The 19,796-nt window shown below is 38.4% G+C and overlaps 1 protein-coding gene across 2 annotated transcripts in view; it reads left to right on the plus strand.

The window, feature by feature from the left end:
• cntfr (ciliary neurotrophic factor receptor) overlaps positions 1–19,233 on the plus strand; it is a 321,591-nt gene extending 302,358 nt beyond the window's left edge. For both annotated transcript variants that reach the window (XM_072252373.1, XM_072252374.1), the window contains 3 exons: positions 490–673; positions 2,869–2,989; positions 14,787–19,233. In XM_072252373.1, the coding sequence (XP_072108474.1) occupies positions 490–673; positions 2,869–2,989; position 14,787 (306 nt within the window). In that variant the 3' untranslated portion in view covers positions 14,788–19,233. The remainder of the gene's footprint in view (positions 1–489; positions 674–2,868; positions 2,990–14,786) is intronic.
• The last annotated feature ends 563 nt before the right edge of the window (positions 19,234–19,796 follow it).

Genomic DNA, 19,796 nt, shown 5'->3' on the forward strand with positions numbered 1-19,796 from the left:
CTGAACCACTTGACCATGTCTTCATGCTTTTATGCCTTGAGTTGTTGCCACATGATTAGCTGATTAGAGTAACAAGCAGATGGACAGATGTACATAATAAAGTGAACACTGTGTGTATGCATCGCATGTACATGGAAACATACGGTGAAATGTTTTGTTTGTGATTTTGCGATTGTGAAATCCAGCTGATGAAGAGGAACTTAAATGCTAAGTGTCATAAAGCTTGAAGTAAATAATGAATGAAATAATCACATTCTTACTGTGTGACTGCTGGTTGCAGTGGTTTGAAATGTACACAATAAGTAGGCTGGAGTCAACATCTATACATTGACGTTTGGGTTACTACAAGGGAATATAGAGAAAGTGGTACTTGGAAAGAGTGAAACAATCCTAAAGGTGCTGAAATTGAGATAGATTTAGTGGTTACCCTGTTTCCTTACACTACTATTTGTTGATACCTGTCTGATGATCTGTTTCTGTTGTTCGTAGGTCGAAGTGACTGATGTTCCATTTCATACAATCACTGACGCATATGAAGGGAAAGAACACATAATACAAGTTGCTGCTAAAGACAGTGAGATTGGGACCTGGAGTGAATGGAGTAAGGCTGTGCATGCAACACCATGGACTGCATTTGCAACAGATTACAAGCCTATAGAAAGAAACATCAATGGTATGATCTAACCTAACTGTACAGTGTAATTTTTTGGTTTATATCTTTCATAACTTTGAAAGTCTTGTGATGCTGAAGCATGGGAAACAAATGGCCAAGTCTTTAAAATTGTCCTTTTATTGAGAAAGAGAGAACTTATCCCTATACAATGTGTGAATCTGTCAGTCACTTGCATAACAACTTGTCATTCAGAATCCCAGACCTGAAAAAGGGTCTTGTCAGCCTGAAGTGTCAACTGTTTACTCATTTCTATAGATGCAGCCTGACCTGCTGAGTTCCTCCAGAATTTTGTGTGTGCTGCTTTGGATTTCCAGCATCTGCAGAATTTTTCATGTTTATGATTCACAAATAATATTTCTTTACATACCTGTGAAAGTGTGTGTGTGTGTGTGTGTGTGTGTGTGTGTGTGTGTGTGTGTGTGTGTGTGTGTGTGTGTGTGTTTGTACTTTTGAAATCTGCCTTTGGATTTAAGGATTGTTTTAAACTAATTTGGGTTGTAATTGGTATAGGTTTATTATAGTCACATGTACCGAGGTACAGTGAGAAGCTTGTCTTGCGTACTGTTCCTACAGATCAAATCATTATACAGTGCATTAAGATACAAGGTTAAATAGCAGAATGCAGAATGAAATGCAACAGTTACAGAGAAAGTACAGTACAGGGATAAACAATAAGGTGCAAGATCATAATGAGGTATATTGTGAGGTCAAGAATACATTTTCTTCTACTAGGGAAGCATTTACTAGTCTTAAAACAGCTAGAGTTACTAGTCTTACAACAGCAAGATGGAGACTGTCCTTAAGCCTGGTGGCACACACTTTCAGACCTTTCTATCTTCTGCTCACTTGAAGAGGGAAGAATGCTGATCTACTGAGGCAGTGAGAAGGATAGACAGAATCCATGGAGGAGAGGCTGGTTTCTGTGATGTGCTGAACTGTGTCCACAATCCTCTGCAGTTTTCTGTGGCCACATGCAGAGCAGCTGCCGTTCCAAGTTATTATACATTCAGATAGGATATTTTCTATGGTCCATTAATAAAAATTAGTAAGGGTCACCAGGGTGATGCCAAATTTCTTTAGCCTCCTGAGGAAGTAGAGACTTTGGTGAGCTTTCTTGGCCTAGGTGTTAGTTACCTGCTTCAAGTGGGAGCATTATAAGACTCTAATGTGCTTTTAGCTACTTAATAAATGGACAGTTCACTTGAATTAGAACTTGACAGACACTCATTATAGATCATTATAGAAGTAAAGTTCACATGTGACTTTATGTAGAGCCCTGAGGAGAAATGGGAAGGAGGGCTTTTTTGAAACCCACGTGAAAAGTCTATGGGGATGTAGTCCTCAGTTTCTTCAAAAAATTCTCCCATTTTAATAACTTAACTACCTCATGATTTACAGAGTGGGGATCAGACTGTCTTTGCAGTCATTCCAAATTGCAAGCTGCCAGCTCTTTTAGGCAAGCAACCAACAGCAATGCTAATGAGGCTACATCATTCAGGCAGTGTATGTCATTCTTTGATGAAAACATTCTCTGTGCCAAATTCTGGTTGATTACAAAATACATTTAAAAAAACAATCTTACATCTAAAAAGCAAGCGGATAGAGACTCAATGGAGTATTTCTTTAGCCTGCTTCCTCATGTGCAACATGGATTGGTTGTAGAAATTACGTGATAATATTCTACATTTTTCTCAGTTCCTTATATCTGTCAAGCAAACCTGCATGTTAGGAGAAAGCTTGAATTTATATAATGTCTAACATGTTCACCTGATTCAATGAATATTAAGTAAGCAGGTTTCCCACAAGGTCCCACAAAAAATCACTTAATTTATTTTTGATATTATTAGAAGAAGGGAAATTATTAATCAGAACTCTCTGCTTTCCTTTAAGTACTACCTTTTGGGTTTTTTCATATTCACCATAACAGAGTGGCAGAGTAGCAATCTGTTAGTACTTCAGAAAGTTTAACTGATACAGTAGATCCCAGTCCTGGAAAGGCAGAGAAATCTGTCTTTGGTTGGAGTTAATGGAGTCGAATGTACAACTGATACTTGTGCGCATGTTTACCATTACCAAACAATGTTGAATTTATGGCATGACTGTTTAAGATGCAAAAAAAAATCAACTAAGCCAAGGCAAATATACAGTATTGATGTAATGCCATGACCTTAATAAACCTTTTATTGCTTTGACAGTTTCAGAAAATTTAACCAGTACAACCCCAAGTGTCAGTGCCAACCGAAAAGGCAGCAACTCTCCGAAAGCAGAATTATCCATGATATTGTTTCTCGGCATGATCATGACTTTATTTATCTGGTAAGATGCTCAACTCCTCTGTTTGCTGAGCTGCAACTTTCTTCAGGTGTTGCCTGTCCAGTGAAATAATTTGAACAAAAGTCTTAATGGTTTTGATTCAGAGAATGTGCAATTATTACTTCAAAGATGGATAAATTTAATTAGTTAGTTCTTGTAACACAGATCTTACATTTGGAAATCTGGAGCATTGATAAGCTTATCCAGTAAAGATTAGCATTACCTCTCTCATATACATTGGAACATACAGTAAAACATGTTATTTACATCAATGAACAACAGCCCAAGGATGTGTTGGGTGGAGCCTGCAAGAGTCGCCATGCTTCCAGCACCAACATAGCATGCCCTCAATTTACCAATCCTTACATCTTTGGAACATGGGATTAAGAATAACATGTGAAAAGATTAGTGTCAGACATAAACACATTAGGTGCTGGAGGTACTCAGCAAGTAGACATGCAGAGGATACAACCTCAGAATACAAGCACATTTCTTTAGAACGAACATGATGAGGAATTTCTTTAGCTGGAGGGTGGTGAATCTGTGGAATTCATTGCCACAGATGGCTGCGGAGGCCAAGTCATTGGGTATATTTAAGGTAGAAATTGATAGGTTCTTGATTAGTAAGAGTGTCAAAGGTGGAGTTGAGAGGGTTGATTGAATGGCAGAGCAGACTCAATGGGCTAAATGGCCTAATTCTGTTCCCATGTCTTATGAACTTATGGTAGAAGAAGAAGGAATCTAATAGAAGAGGACAGTGGTCCATGAAAGAAAGAGGGAAGGAGGGAAACCAGTGTGAGGTGTTGGCAAGTGAGGAAAAGAGAAGGGGTAAGATGGTAACCAGAACAGAGAATAGAAAAGAGAGAAGGGAGTAATGGGGTGTAATGTACAGGAGTTGGAGAAATTGATGTCATGTCATCAGGTTGGATGCTAGCCACACGGAATATGAGGGCTGCTCCCTCATTTCTTTCTTCCCTCCTTCTCTCTTTTCTATACAATAGTCTATCTGTCAATTCTTTGCCCGCTCTGCCAACCTGCCCAAGTTCTTTTGCAGATTCCCTGGCTCCATACTACACATCCCTCCACATATTTTTTATATCATCTGCAAACTCGGCTGTAAAACCATCAGTTTCTTCATCCAGACCATGAATGTATAAACGAAAAGGTTGCCATCCCAGCAATGACTACTGTGGAACTCCACTAGCCATCAGCAGCCATCTTGTAAAGGACTTCTTTATCCTTACTCCCTGACTTCTTCCAGCCAGCCAATACATGCTAGTACCCATCCTCTGACATCCTAGGCTCCTATCCTGTTGATCAGCCTTGTGTGAGACACCTTGCCAAAGGCCTTCTGAACGTCCAAGTAAGTAACATCCACAGACTCCCATCTGTCTGACATGCTTGTTCCTTACTCAAAGAATTCTAACAGATTGTTCAGGCAAGATCTCAGGAAACCATGTTGACTTGATCTTGCTTTATCATATACTTCGAAGTACTCCAAAATTTCATCCTTAATAGTGGACTTTAAAATCTTACCAACCACCAAGGTCAGGCTAACCAGCCTATAGTTTCCTGTCTTTTGCCTGCTCTTTTCTTAAACAGCAATGTTACACTTACAAATTTCCAATTATCTGAAACCCTGATTCCAATAATTCTTGAATCAGCGTGTCTAATGCCTCTACAATCTCTTCAGCTACCTCTTTTAGAACTCTGAATAAACTGGGGAGCAGTATATTTAATGACTTGGAGAGTTGGTTCAAAGTTAGTTCAAAATAAATTTATTATCAAAGTACATGTACTGTATGTAACCATATACTACCCTGAGATTTTCTTGCCGGCAATCACAGTAGAACACAGAAGAGATGGTAGCGTAAAGAAGTAGGGAAATAGGATGCCAAAAGTCTTTTGTGAAGAATTTGGGTTTTTATTTTATGACATTGTTATTTATGCCAATTGTATCAATGATCTGCCAAACGACTATGAACACTGCATTTGGCAATCTACAGCAAAATTCTTTCAATATTTCACACCAAAAAAAAATACAAGAACTTACCTTCATAAATTTAAACTAATGGGAAACATACATGTTTGTGTGTTGCAAACTATGAAAGCCTCTTAGTCCTAGGAGGGATTAATTTTCAGAACAAATAAGCCTGATGGATTAAAAGCTTCACTGGAAACAAAATGTTAATACTTGTGAGAAAATAGTTATGCAAGTGGTTGTTGACAAAGCTACTATGTACTACTGCAGCTGACAACATTCCAGTGAAATCGGGGAAATGTATTTTCCTGCATATTTGTGCTGTGTAAAGTACAGCTGGAGCAGCTGGTGGAATCTGTTTAGGAGAAGAACAAACAACAGAAAAAAAAGTTACAAAGCACTATTGTTAAAAGGTCATATAGCTTAGAGTTATCTATTCTGCATTATCTCTTGTAATTAATTTATCCTATGTCCTCAAAGATTCCCTTCTGCAATGTGCGGGCCACAATCCTGACTTAAAGATGGATTGCCATTACAGATCATCACTCAGTCTTGGCATTGGGTAGACTGGTAATTCAGAGAACAGGATCCGTGGACCGGGTTCAAATTCCATCTTGCAACTTTAACAGCTTTAAATTCAATCAATAAGATAAATCTGGAATTAAAACTAGTATTAGTAGTTGTGCCTATGGAACTTCAGTTATCCGGGAGGGTGGGGGTGAAGATGGTAAGTACATTAATGCTGCTACCCAGGGATTGTGTACAATTGTTACCTGGGGGGGATGTCAGCAATATTGATAGTTCAAAATATGATTAATTAAAATCATATTTTGTCAGTTTGGCTTATGTGGCTGATCTTTGATTTGTCTACAAAATGGCTTCATCACACCACTAAGATTACTGACAATTGGGGATATTCAGTAAACACTGGCCTGGTCGGAAATGGTAAATGCAAGCGATTCTGCAGATGCTGGAAATCTAGCGTAATACACATCAAATGCTGGACGAACGCAGCAGTCAGGCAGCATCACTAGAAGGGAGTAAACAGTTGCCATTTCAGACTGAGACCCTTCATCAGCATGTAAGTATGGCTGCATTCTATTAATTAATCAAAGAAATGCTTATCTAATACCATTGTGAAAGCTCAATTATGGAAGCAATTATAGTTATCTATAACAAAGTCCATTTCCAGTACCATTTAAAGCCAATTGTCAGTGAGGAAGAGATGTACTGGACCTTCCTGCAACTCACGAAGAAATATACACTCAGTGACTATTTTATATATATATCATATTATGCATGAAAATCCCAGAACATGAGCAGTTTTTGTAATACTCAAACCACCTGTTTGGTGCCAACAATCATTCCATGGTCAAAGTCACTAGATTGCTATTCTTCCCCCCACCATCCCCCACAACCCCCCATGTTTGGTCTGAACAACAACTGAACCTCTTGACCATGTCTGCATACTTTTATGCATTGAGTTGCTGCCTCACGATTGGTTGTTTAGATACATGCATTAATGACCAGATGTACAGATGTACTTAGTAAAGTGGCTACTGAGTATATATGGGTCCAATATGAGTCCTGATGAACGGTTTCATCTCAAAACGTACACTGTTCACTTCCTTCCATACTTGCTGAGGTCTTCCAGCATTTTGTGTGTGTCGCTAAAGAAAAATATACTTGGCTTGGAATTAATAACACAAATTCACTAGATTGATTACTGGGATGAGATGATTGTCCTTCAGGGAAATATTCAATCGGATGGGACTATACTCAGTGGATTTCATAATATATAAGAACATAAGAAATAGGAGCAGGAGTAGGCCATCCGGCCCATCGAGCCTGCCCTGCCATTTAATAAGATCATGGCTGATCTGTCTGTAAACTCAGCTCCATCTACCTGCCTTTCCCCCATAACCCTTAATTCCCTTACTATGTAAAAACCTATCTAACTGTATCTTGAATATATTTAGTGAAGAAGCCTCACTGCTTCCCTGGGCAGAGAATTCCACAGATTCACCACTCTCTGGGAAAAACATTTTCTCCTCATCTCCATCCTAAATCTTCTCCCCTGAATCTTGAGGCAATGTTCCTTAGTTCTAGTTTCACCGACCAATGGAAACAACTTTCCTACTTCTATCTTATCTGTCCCTTTCAAAATTTTGTATGTTTCTACAAGATCCCCTCTCATTCTTCTGAATTCCAGCGAGTATAGTCCCAGGCGACTCAATCTCTCCTTCATCTCTGTAATCAACCTGGTGAACCTCCTCTGCACTGCCTCCAAAGCCAGTATATCCTTCCTCAAGTATGGGACTAGAACTGCGCACAGTACTCCAGGTGCGGTCTCACCAGTACCCTGTATAGTTACAGCATGACATCCCTGCTCTTGAATTCACATGGGGGATTGGTAATCTGGAAATATCTCATCTCAGATTGGATGTTCTAGAAAATAGTGAACTCTGAGACTGATAGCCACTAGGGTGAGGAAAATTAACCCTCATCTCAAACCTTTATCCTGAGAACCTGCAAACCTTTGAGAAAGGTTTCCAACATCTGCAGATTTTCTATTGCCTGAGAAAGAAGCCAACATATCTGTTAAGAATGGCACTGAGATAAGAAAAAATCATTCAGAGAGCTATGAATATTAGGAATTGTCTTCCTGACAAACATGTGGATGTGTATATTCAGAATGAAAGAATTTTGTAATGGACTTAGAAGACAAAGGAGTTCAATATAGAAGTGGTCTTGAGGTATAACATGCAGAGCTGATTTGAGGTGTTGTGCAGACTATTTTAGCTTATTCTTCTAATGTTCTTAGGAGGCACTCACAGACTGTTGGAAACATTACAGCTATGCTCTATCAATAACAAGTGACATGAAAATAGAATTGCATAATGAAACAGTGGTTACTTCCTGGGTTCATGGTCATATGTCATTATAGAAATAGTGGTCATGGTACATCTGTGATTTTGGTACACTGTTTCAATTGTTCAGCTATTATGACAGAGTGCTTTCTCCGTGGTAAGGTTTCTAATTTGATTGACAGTCTTTGTGTGTAGTTTTCATTGACTCTACTGTATTTCTTTGTTCGATTGTGAATGCCTGCAAGAAAACGAATCTCAGGGTAGTATGTGGTGACATATATGTACTTCAATAATAAATCTACCTTGAACTTTGAACTTTAGTTAAAATTTCAGTCAGGGCATTATCTGTACAAGGAGTGCAAAAATAGAAAAAGACATTATTAATTTATTTCAAATTGTGCATGAGCATTGTGTCTGAAATGTTATAAAATAGATGGACATTTTATTTAGACTTGCTTCTTGTCAAACTACCTTAAATCTCCACAATAAGCTTTGGACTACTAACAAATTCCGAGAAAAAAATTATATATTGTATAATCCTCTTGGTACAACTACGTACATGCCTTATACTGGTATCATATAACATTTGATGGCTGCCAGTTCCCTACTTCTCTTCTCAAATGTACGTCTGCAAGAACATGCAAATATTTCCTGATAGAGCTGCCTTTCTGAACAACATTGTTTTTATTTCATCCCGGAGGTATTTAGCAGGCTTGAGGTCAGGGTTCCAAGCCAGTTCACTGCTGGGACAGTGCACTCTGATCCAGTTTCCACTAGCTCACAAGCTTTGCAGTTTAAGAAGGCCACTGCACCACCTCCAAGACCTTAATGAAAGATGCTGGCTAAAAGAAAACAGCACTCAAACAAATAAGGCTACTGTGGGTTAAAATGGAAATTTCCATTGCCTGCTATTTGTAGTAACAATGTAACCACTTCACATACAGAGGATTATTTTCCAGCCAAGAATGGAAATTTCCCATGGTGAGGTTATGAAAAATCATAAGGAAGAATAACTAGGTATAAGGAAGAATGAAAAAGCCTTTGTATTTTTATAACAATTATTTGTAATCATTCTCTATCATTTTCATTTATGCAGTCAACAAAATAAATGCAGGTGTTCTTCTGTAGTTATCCCAGAATGATAATTCACTTTGATTCAGAATTTTCAAAGTGGAAGCTTTGGTTTGGTTGAATATGATCACTTGAGGATCATATGGGAGCTTTACAACAAAATAATGGGAACAAACCAACTAATCAAAATAGGTGTAGTTGAAAAATTGAAAAGCATTCTGTGAATACTACCTTTTAAACTCCCAGATCTTAGTTGAGTAAATTTACACTAGCAATGGCAAATGAAGAAATGAATATCTTTGTTGCCTATTTAATTACTCAAATTGTTAAGAGAAAAGGGAAGACATTTGACCTTACCATTAACATATACAAAATGCTGGAGGAACTCAGCAGGTCAGACAACTTCTATGGAAAGCATAAATGCTGCCTGACCTGCTGAGTTCCTCCACAATTTGGTGTGTGTTACTCTGGATTTCCAGCATCTGCAGAATTTCTTGTGCTTATGACCTTTTGTTAAACAATTGTCTGCTGTGTTTCAACATTGCAGGGAAATAATCTGCAGTTGATGAAATTTTACAGGCTCCAATTAGCTATTAACACCACAAATAAAATCCAAACATATCATGAATTCTGTGTAGAATGTAAACTTCAAGCTACAATTCTTGGTCATCATTTAGTTCAATTGAGAAACCAAAATAGAAGATCTCGGCCCCAAAGACTGAGAAAAAAAAATAAGTGAAATCAAGAAGTAGTAATGGATAATGTCAAGCTTGTGTTGTTTTTTTTTTTTGAGGGTGGGTTTTTAAGAGCTGACGTTTTGGGCCGAGACCTCTCAACAGGACTGGAAAAGAAGTGTTGGGGGGGGGGGGGGAGACCAGAATTAGAAGATGAGGGGAGGGGAAGTACAAGCTAGAAGGTGATAGGTGGAACCAGGTGAGTAGAAAGATAGGTAGGTGGGGAGGGGAGATAAAGTGAGAAACTGGGAGATGATTGGTGGAAAAGGTGAAGGGCTGGAGAGGAAGGAATCTGGTAGGAGAGGCGAGTGGACCATGAGACAGAGGGAAGAGGAAGGGACACCAGAGGGAGGTGATAGGCAGGTAAGGAGAAGAGGAAGGGTAAAAGGGGAGTCAGAATGGAAAAAGACAGAATGGGGAGGGAGTGAGAAATTATCAAAAGTTACAGAAATTGATACTCGTGCCATCATCAGGTTGGAGGCTACCCAGATGAATTATGAGGTGTTGTTCCTCCAACCCAGAGTGCCCTCATTAGAACATAGAGCATAGAATAATACATCACAGTACAGGCCCTTCGGTCCACAATGTTGTGCCGACCCTGAAACCCTGCCTCCCATATAACCCCCCGACTTAAATTCCTCCATATACCTGTCTAGTAGTCTCTTAAATTTCACTAGTGTATCTACCTCCACCACTGACTCAGGCAGTGCATTCCACACAAGCCAACCACTCTCTGAGTAAAAAACTTTCCTCTAATATCCCCTTTGAACTTGCCACCCCTTACCTTAAAGCCATGTCCTCTTGTATTGAACAGTGGTGCCCTGGGGAAGAGGTGCTGGCTATCCACTCTATCTATTCCTCTTAATATCTTGTACACCTCTATCATGTCTTTTCTCATCCTCCTTCTCTCCAAAGAGTAAAGCCCTAGCTCCCTTAATCTCTGATCATAATCCATACTCTCTAAACCAGGCAGCATCCTGGTAAATCTCCTCTGTACCCTTTCCAATGCTTCCACATCCTTCCTATAATGAGGCGACCAGAACTGGACACAGTACTCCAAGTGTGGCCTAACCAGAGTTTTATAGAGCTGCATCATTACCTCGCATGTCAGAATCAAAATGGGCAGTGGAATTAAAATGGTTGTCCACTGAGAAATCCTGCTAGCTGTGGACAGAGTGAAGGAGCTCGACGAAGCAGTCCCCCAATCTATGTAGAGTGTCACCAATATAGGGGAGGCCACGCTGGCAAAATAAATTAAAATTGGAGCAGTGCAGGAATCACCAACCTCCTGTGTCCAGATGTTTGAATGTAGAAACATTCCAAAAGCTAAAATGAAAGAGAAAAGGAAGTTGTGTAGGATGACTTAGTCGAGTATGGTATTTGATGGCAATGGAATAATATTGTTCAGAACTGGAAGCTGACTGCTTAAACAGTCAACGGGTTAGTGACAGAAAACTGATGTCATTTTTGTAGTTTATTAACAAGAGGTAATTTTGAAAGATATCTTGATTTTTATATCTTCACAAAGGCCACCGTTTCCAGATTTCTCAGTCAACAGAAAACTTTATTCGTCTCTGATATCTTAAAAAGTTCATTAAACCACCTTTCTAAATTCATTGAACTAGCTTTGGGACTTAATAACCTAAATTTAAATTTTAAATAAAGAGAAAGCTAATAATTTAACCCTTTACTTGCAGGTATTGATTGTTTTTCTCTGTATTTCTTTTAAGGCCATTATATCACTTCAGGTGTGGCAAGCAATACAACTCATATTTGTTAACCCGTGATTTTATCACAGGTTTGTCCAATTGCTGCATGACTTCTCCCACCACCCATACACCCATAACCCCCATAACCCCCACCCTCCCCCTGTATTCTTTTCCTTTATTTTATTTTCTGTATTTATACAGGACTTTGTGTAATCGATGCCCTGGGTAAGTAGGGCCCTTTGGAAATTAAAAAATAAGCTGCAGATGTTGGAAAACTGAAATAAAAGCAGAAAATGCTATAACACCCAGTGAACTACGTAGCATCTGTGGAAAGAGAAAAAGAGTTAAAGTTTCAACCTGATGACCTTTTGTAAAAGCTGTGAAGGAGTTTTAAGTTGAAGAGGAAATGGGGAAGGGATGGATAGAACAAAATGAACATATCTGATAGGGTGAGGCTGAGGTTGTCATGAGGAAAAGTTGTGGAGCTCATTAAATGAATTGAGGGTTAGTTGTGAAGTACAGACCCGTAAGATATACCCAACAGTTCAAGGTATGCTAGGAAGAAGGAAACTGAGCTAATACTGAGTCCATGGTCAGATTAGCCATGATCTTATTGAATGGCGGAGCAGGCTCAATGGGCTAGATGGCCTGCTCCTGCTCCTATTTCTTATGTTCTTATCTATTTAATACCACATATGGATGAGTTACAATAGAAATGGGCAGTTCTGATACAGACAAAAAGTGAGTTACTTTTCAAAATCAATATTTAGTCATGAAGGTTGTAATGTGCTGTTTCACCACCCTTTGAGTAGAGAAGTTCCCCCACAAGTTCCTCTTCACCATTTCACCTTTCACCCATAACCCATGACACCAAGGTTCTAGCCTCACACAACCTCGGTGGAAAAAGCCTGCTGGCATTTATGCTATCTATACACATCATAATTTTGTATACCTCTCTCAAATCTCCCCTCATTTTCCTTTGCTCTAAGGAATAAAGTCTTAACCTCTTCAACCTTTCCCTATAACTCAGGTCTTCAAGTGCTGGCAATATCCTTGTAAATTTTCTCTGCTTTTTCTATTTTGATTAAAAATTACTCCATGAATGTGAGAGAGTAGCTGATCCAGAACTACCTTCAGAGATCTCAAAGAACAGATCAGCAGCCATAACACTAACAACTTACAACAATGCATTTGTTATTAGAGTCATGGGGTCATAGAAGAATACGGCACAGAAGCAGGCTGCTCAATCCATCTAGTCCATGCTGAGCAATTTAAACTGCTTATTCCCATCAACCTTCAATGGGTCTATAGCCCTCCATACCCCTACTATCTAGGTACCTACCCAAACTTTGCTGAACCGTCAAAGTCAAGCTAGCATACACTACTAGTGCTGGCAGCTTATTGCACACTCTCACAACATCCTGAGTAAAGAAGTTTCCCTTCACGTTCCCCTTAAACTTTTCACCTTTCACCCTTAACCCATGACTTCTGGTTGTAGTCCCATCCAACCACAGTGGAAAAAGCCTGCTTGTATTTACCCTATCTATACCACTCATAATTTTGTATACCTCTATCAAATCTATCAATTTTTTACATTCTAAGGCATAAAGTCCTAACCTATTCAACCTTTCCTTATAACTCAGGTCCTCCAGACCTGGTAACATCCTTGTAAATTTTCTCTGTACTCTATCAATCTTATTTACATATTTCCTGTAGGTAGGTGACCAAAACTGCTCACACTACTCCAAGTCAGACCTGACTAAAGTCTTATACAACTTCAACATTCTGATCTTGCAGAAGACCAATTTTGTCCCTTGCAATCCTTTTGCTCTTAATATATCTATAGAATCCCTTGGGATTTTCCTTCACCTTGTCTAGTAGAGCAACTTCATGCTTTCTTTTAGCCCTCCTGATTTCTTTCTTAATGTGTTCTCTTGCATTTCTTATACTCCATAAACACCTCATTTGTTCTTACCTGTCTATACCTGCTATGCACCTCCTTTTTTCTCTCTTAACCAGGGCCTCAATATCTCTTGAAAGCCAAGGTTTTCTACATTAGTTGTCTTTACCTTTTATTCTGACAGGCACATACAAGCTTTTTACTCTCAAAATTTTGCTTTTGAAGGCCTCATGCTTACCAAGTACACCTTTGCTAGAAAGCACCCTGTCCCAATCCACACTTGCCAGGTCATTTCTGATACAATTGAAATTGGCCTTTCTCCAATTTAGAATCTCAACCCACGGACATACCTTTCTGCATATTCGATTTAAAAATTAAATAGCATTGTGGTCACTACATGCAATGTGTTCTCCTACACAAACTTCTGTCACCTGTCCTGTCTCATTCCTTAATAGCAGATCCAGCATCACATTCACTTTTTGGGACTTCTATTTGCAGATTAAGGAAACTTTCCTGAAGGCATTTGATAAACTCTTTCCCATTTAGTCCTTTAACAATATGGGAGTCCCAGTCAATATGTGGAAAGTTAAAATCACCTACTGTAACAACCTTTTGTTTCTTGCAACAGTCTATGATCTCTCTACAAATTTGTTCCTTTAAGTCCATAGGACTGCTGGGTGGTCTGTAACAACACCCCATAAACATGATCATATCTTACTTGTTTCTCAGTTCCACCCATAATGCCTCAATAGATGAGTTCTCCAGTCTATCCTGATGGAGTACTGTCGTGACATTTTCCCTGACTAGTAACGTCACCCCTTCTAGCACATCCAAAACAAATATTGGAATGATGCCACCAAGGCGAGTATATCAATGTCACAATGCCTCACAGTTCATCGTATGATTTATAGATATGTATCAGGTGTTTCACTGAAAACCACAATAATGTACCAAAGCATCACATAAAATCAAATTTAAAAAACCAAGAAATTGCACGAGTGATGAATCAGGAAATGAAAGGAATTCAATATTTGTCTGGAACTGGGCATTTAAATTTTCATATGTAAGTCGGGGGAGAATGAATAAATGAATATAAAAATGAATATATAATGAATATAATTGTTATTTAGTCTCAACCAGGTACAATTAGATATAATTGTTATATAGTCTCAATCAGGTATTTATAAGTAATACAATATATAACTATTGCTAAATATAGTGTACTGACCACTCCCAAAAGAAGAAGCTGTATTATTAACGTGCAGCTTTTGCCATATAAATTATGGATGGCATAAACATCATATTCAGCAACTTCCTATAGAACATCTTCTTTACTGCTAATGAATAATTGATGCCTTACTATCGTTATTTGCATGTTATCATTGCATAAAAATGTTTGCTGCGACAACTAGTGAACGTCTTGAAGAAAGTCAATCAGTACTAAAACCTATTGTCGCACTTTTATAGTGAAAATTTTCTTTGAAATAGATTTTTGTACTGAAATTACTTCTAACACTTTTCCTCTGTTTCGACAGATTACTACTCTGTTTACCCACAGTAAAGGACAAAAGCAGTTACGAGAATCGGTGCTTTTTATTTTGCACATGTGGATGGATCCAATGCATCTCCTTATCAACATGATTCCTGAAAAGAACTCCTAGGAATTTAAACCTCAGATCCTTGTGAAAGTTCACAGAACATAGACACATACACAGAAGGAAAGCAAAAGCATGGATCTTTACTGGACACATCGTCATGCTGATGCATTTTCTTTCAAGGGCAAATGAGTACCATTTAATCTTGCATCTGGTGAGGGAAATATTTTCAAAAAAATAATGTGAACAAATCCAATCACATACAGCTGAATCATCATGCCAAAGACACCGTGATCTCCATGACTTTTAGCCACAATACTCAGCTTCCTCAAATACAGGCATCTCTTTAGTGAGGGCATTTGCGATTAGATGATGGTCTACTGTTAGTGACAGTACTGTGAAATTTTGAGTGTGAAAATTGTGGTTTGTGGTTTTATCACAACTGGTTTAAAACAATGTTTTGTATTTATGGCTGATAACAAATAATGGAATGAATTGCTCCCCTATGAACTTCATGCCCTAAAATGTCTGTGATGGACTGCATTGATTTTTTTTTACTGGAAAACATATTTGTATGCTATTCAGTTATAACAATAATAGATTCTGTTGTGTTTTTTTAAAAAAACACATCTTCATTATTACCTTTCTTTAAAAAAACAACTAAAAAAACAAAAACATAAAGGGGATCAATTTAACTTTTCACGTACTTTCCAATCTTGCCACCTACATAAACTTGACCATACTTACATTTAAACATGCAGGGAAAATGACAAGTCCTCTGCTACTTATCAAATGCCATATAATCAATTCTATAGAACTCAGTAGCTCAATCCTCAAATTTCTTCTTTAAAAAAGTAAACAATTTATCGTAAACATGCAACAATGACAGTTAGTTGTTAAGTGTTAGAATTAGACCATTGTAAGAATTAGAAATCTCATTTTTTTAATGAAAACAAAATAAAACTTACTTATTAGAAAATGATCATTTAACAAAGGTGTGTTGTTGAATATAAAATAATCCATTTTATTGCCAATGCTCTATGTATTTAGAACATGTGCTTGAAACAGCATCGCTCTACGATAACGCACTCACCAAATCCCATTTCCACCCAGCCAAAATCGATTTCAACAACAAGCAACATTTATATTTAATAATATTATATAATTTTACAATCAGAAGTCCAATTTTATATAAGAACATTGGTGAATTTTACTTGTGCAGAGATCATTAGGCAGAATATCCATGCGGATTTGCAAGGATATATGGAGTCTTGTCCTCGGATCAATGTACTGTGCTCCTGTGGATTTTCAGACTCTCCTTAACACAATATGATTCCTCATGAATTGGGAGGATCCTCATACCATGAACATACAATTTCTGGTCAACAAATTTTTAAAAACTCGTGGGCATGATTAATACCATGTTCATATTCACATAAGATTCATCAGCTATGTTGCCTTGCTACACGCACAACAAGATAGAATCTAAAGGAATTTCTCAGCTTGGAAAAAGAGTAAGATCATTTTGGGGCAAGCCAATTAAACGTAACCACATTATGCACTATGAAACAAAAAAAAATCAATATAAATCAATTGAATGAAGCCTTGTTATTTATGAATGAAAGGAATGGCGATAATGTGAAGAGTATGTTGAGCATCCCCAGTCATCCTTGATGTCTCTTTTCCAAAAGTAATGTAGAGTCTATCTCTTCCCAAGATCATAGCATTGGATTCCTGAGAAAGAGCCAATGAAGAATGGTGCCCATTCCACTAAAACATTGCCAGCTCTGAGACCATTTTCAGCATTTATATCCCCTTAACAGAAATGGATAGTTGACCTTGGAAGATAGCCTAAAGATGTGCTCACCATTTAATGTGAATATATATACTGGCCTTTTCATTCAAACTACTTTGACTTTCGGGGTGAGTTATATATAATTACATAATCTTAAGAATATCATCACTGGAGCATCATTTCATTTATGACTATGTTTGACTTTCCAGAAAAATTTCATCGATAAGGTGACAGGTACAGGACAAAGCACTATAGCATGTATTTTCTCTCACACTTCTAAAGATTCTACTTCTAACATAAAGTTCAGAAGCAAAATCCATTCACTCAATGAACCAGACAATGTGTATGACTGATAAAGTCCTTGATGTTTCTCAAATGTAGTTGGGCATCTGGTGAATGCAGCACACATTCCGCTTGACATTGGAGAGGCTTTCCATGTATGCTCACTGTACTGATCACTATCTGAGTCCACCTGGGCAGAACTGATATGTGGTCTCTCCTTCCAAGGGAAAGGTGCAGTAATTTCCCTCTGGCTCTGACCTAACTGCTGTTAATGATGAAATAATATCTCTCACCTAGCCTTGTCAATCCCAATCTGAGCTGGTCTTTTGTGGTGTCCATTACAAGGACGCAAAGCCTCTTGTTCCTTTCCTCTTCCGCTTCATGAAGTTCTGCAAGATTCGATTCAAATTTATTCATTACGTTAACATTGAAACTTACAATAAAATTTGTCATTTGCATTAACAACCAGCACCCCACAGGGTGTGCTGGGGGCAGCCCACAAGTGTAGCCACACATTCTAGCACCGACATAGCATGCCCACAATGTTTTGCAAAACACAGCAACAAGACAGCAACAACAAAAACAAGTCCCATTCCTCTATCCCATCCACACATACACAGTCCTTTAACCCCAGGACAGACCCCCAGCCTCCAGGCCATATCTCCCATGGCTAAGCAATAATGAAGGCATGGTTGTGGAAGTTGTTAGAATGATTCAGCAAACAGACACATAAGCAAAAACAAAATATTTACCTTTATGAAGGGAAGTGGCACATCAGAACATCCAAGCCCTATTGGAGACTTAGACCATAAGACATAGGAATAGAATTAGTACATTCAGTCCATTGGGTCTACTCTGCCATTATATATGGCTGTTTTATTATTCCTCTCAACCCCCGCCCCCCATTATCCTGCCTTACCCCCATAAACATTGATGCCCTGTCAAATCCAGAATCTATCAACCTCCATTTTAAATATGCCCAATGACTTGGCCTCTACAGCTATCTGTGGCAATTAATTCTACAGATTCTCTCCCTTCTAGCTAAAGAAATTCCTCTTCATCTCTGTTCTGCATGAATGGTCCTCTATTCTGAGGCTGTAGCCTCTGGGCCTCTCCACGTCTACTCTACTTAGGCCTTCCAATATTCGATAGATTTCAATGACATCCACCTTTATTCTTCTAAACTCCAGTGAGTACAGGCCCAGAGCCATCAAGCATTTCTCACACATTAACCCTTTCATTCCTAGAATCATTCTCATGAACCTCCTCTGGACCTTCTCCAATGCCACCAGAAAAGAGCAACTTACTTGACTCTAGCAGAGCTAGAGCCTGTATAAATGGGATATCCATTAGAAGGTGGACTCTCTTTTCTAGCTTGATGAGTACTTGGAGCTGAAAAAGTCCTTCTTCTGTAAGTTAGTTACCTTTGTCCACAATATCCTAACAATGGAAAAAGCTAACTTCAATGTGATGAAATGGAGGTTGTTCATACTTTAGTTGTTGCAAGCAATTCGGAGTTGCTTACGAAGTTTGAGTAGTGTATAAAGCCAACTAGGCTCATGGCAGACACACAGAAAAGTGTGTATGTGTGTGTGAGTGCATGCAGACGTCTATGTCCTGAGCCGTACTGCAGATGTTATTTCAAAGCTGCCTTTGTGAGTTCAATAGTTCACTGGTTCCATTTAGTATCAGAGAATGTATACAATATACAACTTGAAATTCTTACTCTTCACAGATATCCTGTTCATATATTCAGGGCACACATCTTGTCAAACTACATGGTGATTGAATTTCTGCCTGCAATGCTCCCATGCAGTAGGTCATGTCTGGCAATTGCTTCCTCTCTCAGCTCATTTTCTTCTTTGACTCGGGAGCCATGCAGGCATCCCTGCTGCAGAGAACTTGAGCCTTCCTTAACATCATCTACAGGGTTCTTCTGAGAAGTGGGAGGAATATTGATCTGCACCACCTCCCATGTACAGTATATTCACTTCTTTCAGTGCCGTAGCTCACTAGATGTGTAGTTTATGGGTTAATGCCTTGATGAGAATTAATCATTGTGTGCTTAATATTGAGCTACTGGTCATCATGAACTGTGAATTAACTGATAAAATGTTGCATGTTCAAATTACACATGGACATTTTCACATGATGAATTAATTAGCACATGAAGATTTCACCCACAAATTGTTTTGAACCATGCACTAAAAATTTTCTGTGCTCAAAATACACAGATATTTTCACAGAAATCCCAATGATAAACCAAACAACAGGAGCACCAAACCTGTGCTGTATAATAAGCTGGTGCTTGTTCAGTGCAATGAACAAGCACCAGCTTATTATGCAGCACAGGTTTGGTGCTCCTGTTTAGGAGTGATTCCGTTTCTAAGCCAATGTCTTCTGGGCATATGTTTCTCAAATTTGGACAACTATAAACAGTGAAATATCCATTACAACTTTTCTCTGGAAGGCTTAAGAATGTAAAGAGACATGTGTGGTTTCCTGTTTTTTTTTAATTTAGTAGGTAGTGCTAAACAATAGTTTTGCCATCCAAACAAGGATGTGGTCAAGCTCAATGGGGCTTCATTAAAAAGATACCATTACTTTTTGCACTGGGTTAGAAACAACTTTAAATTTCTCTCTGGCTATCTATGAACAGATTCAAGAAAAGATAGTTGTCTATTTTATAATGACTAAAGGCCAACAAGAACTAATTGCTTGAAGACTTATTGAAAGTCATGGTGGGTTAAAAATTTTGTCTGGCTACCTCTATGTACAATCTACTGTAGCTAGTTCCTGCCAATGCATTATTTGGTCTCCATCACTCTTAGTTCCTACACTCTATGGGGCCTTGGTACGGTGTATTCTATTAC

The sequence above is a fragment of the Mobula birostris genome, chromosome 3 (genome assembly GCF_030028105.1).
Source record: "Mobula birostris isolate sMobBir1 chromosome 3, sMobBir1.hap1, whole genome shotgun sequence".
Taxonomy (NCBI): domain Eukaryota; kingdom Metazoa; phylum Chordata; class Chondrichthyes; order Myliobatiformes; family Myliobatidae; genus Mobula; species Mobula birostris.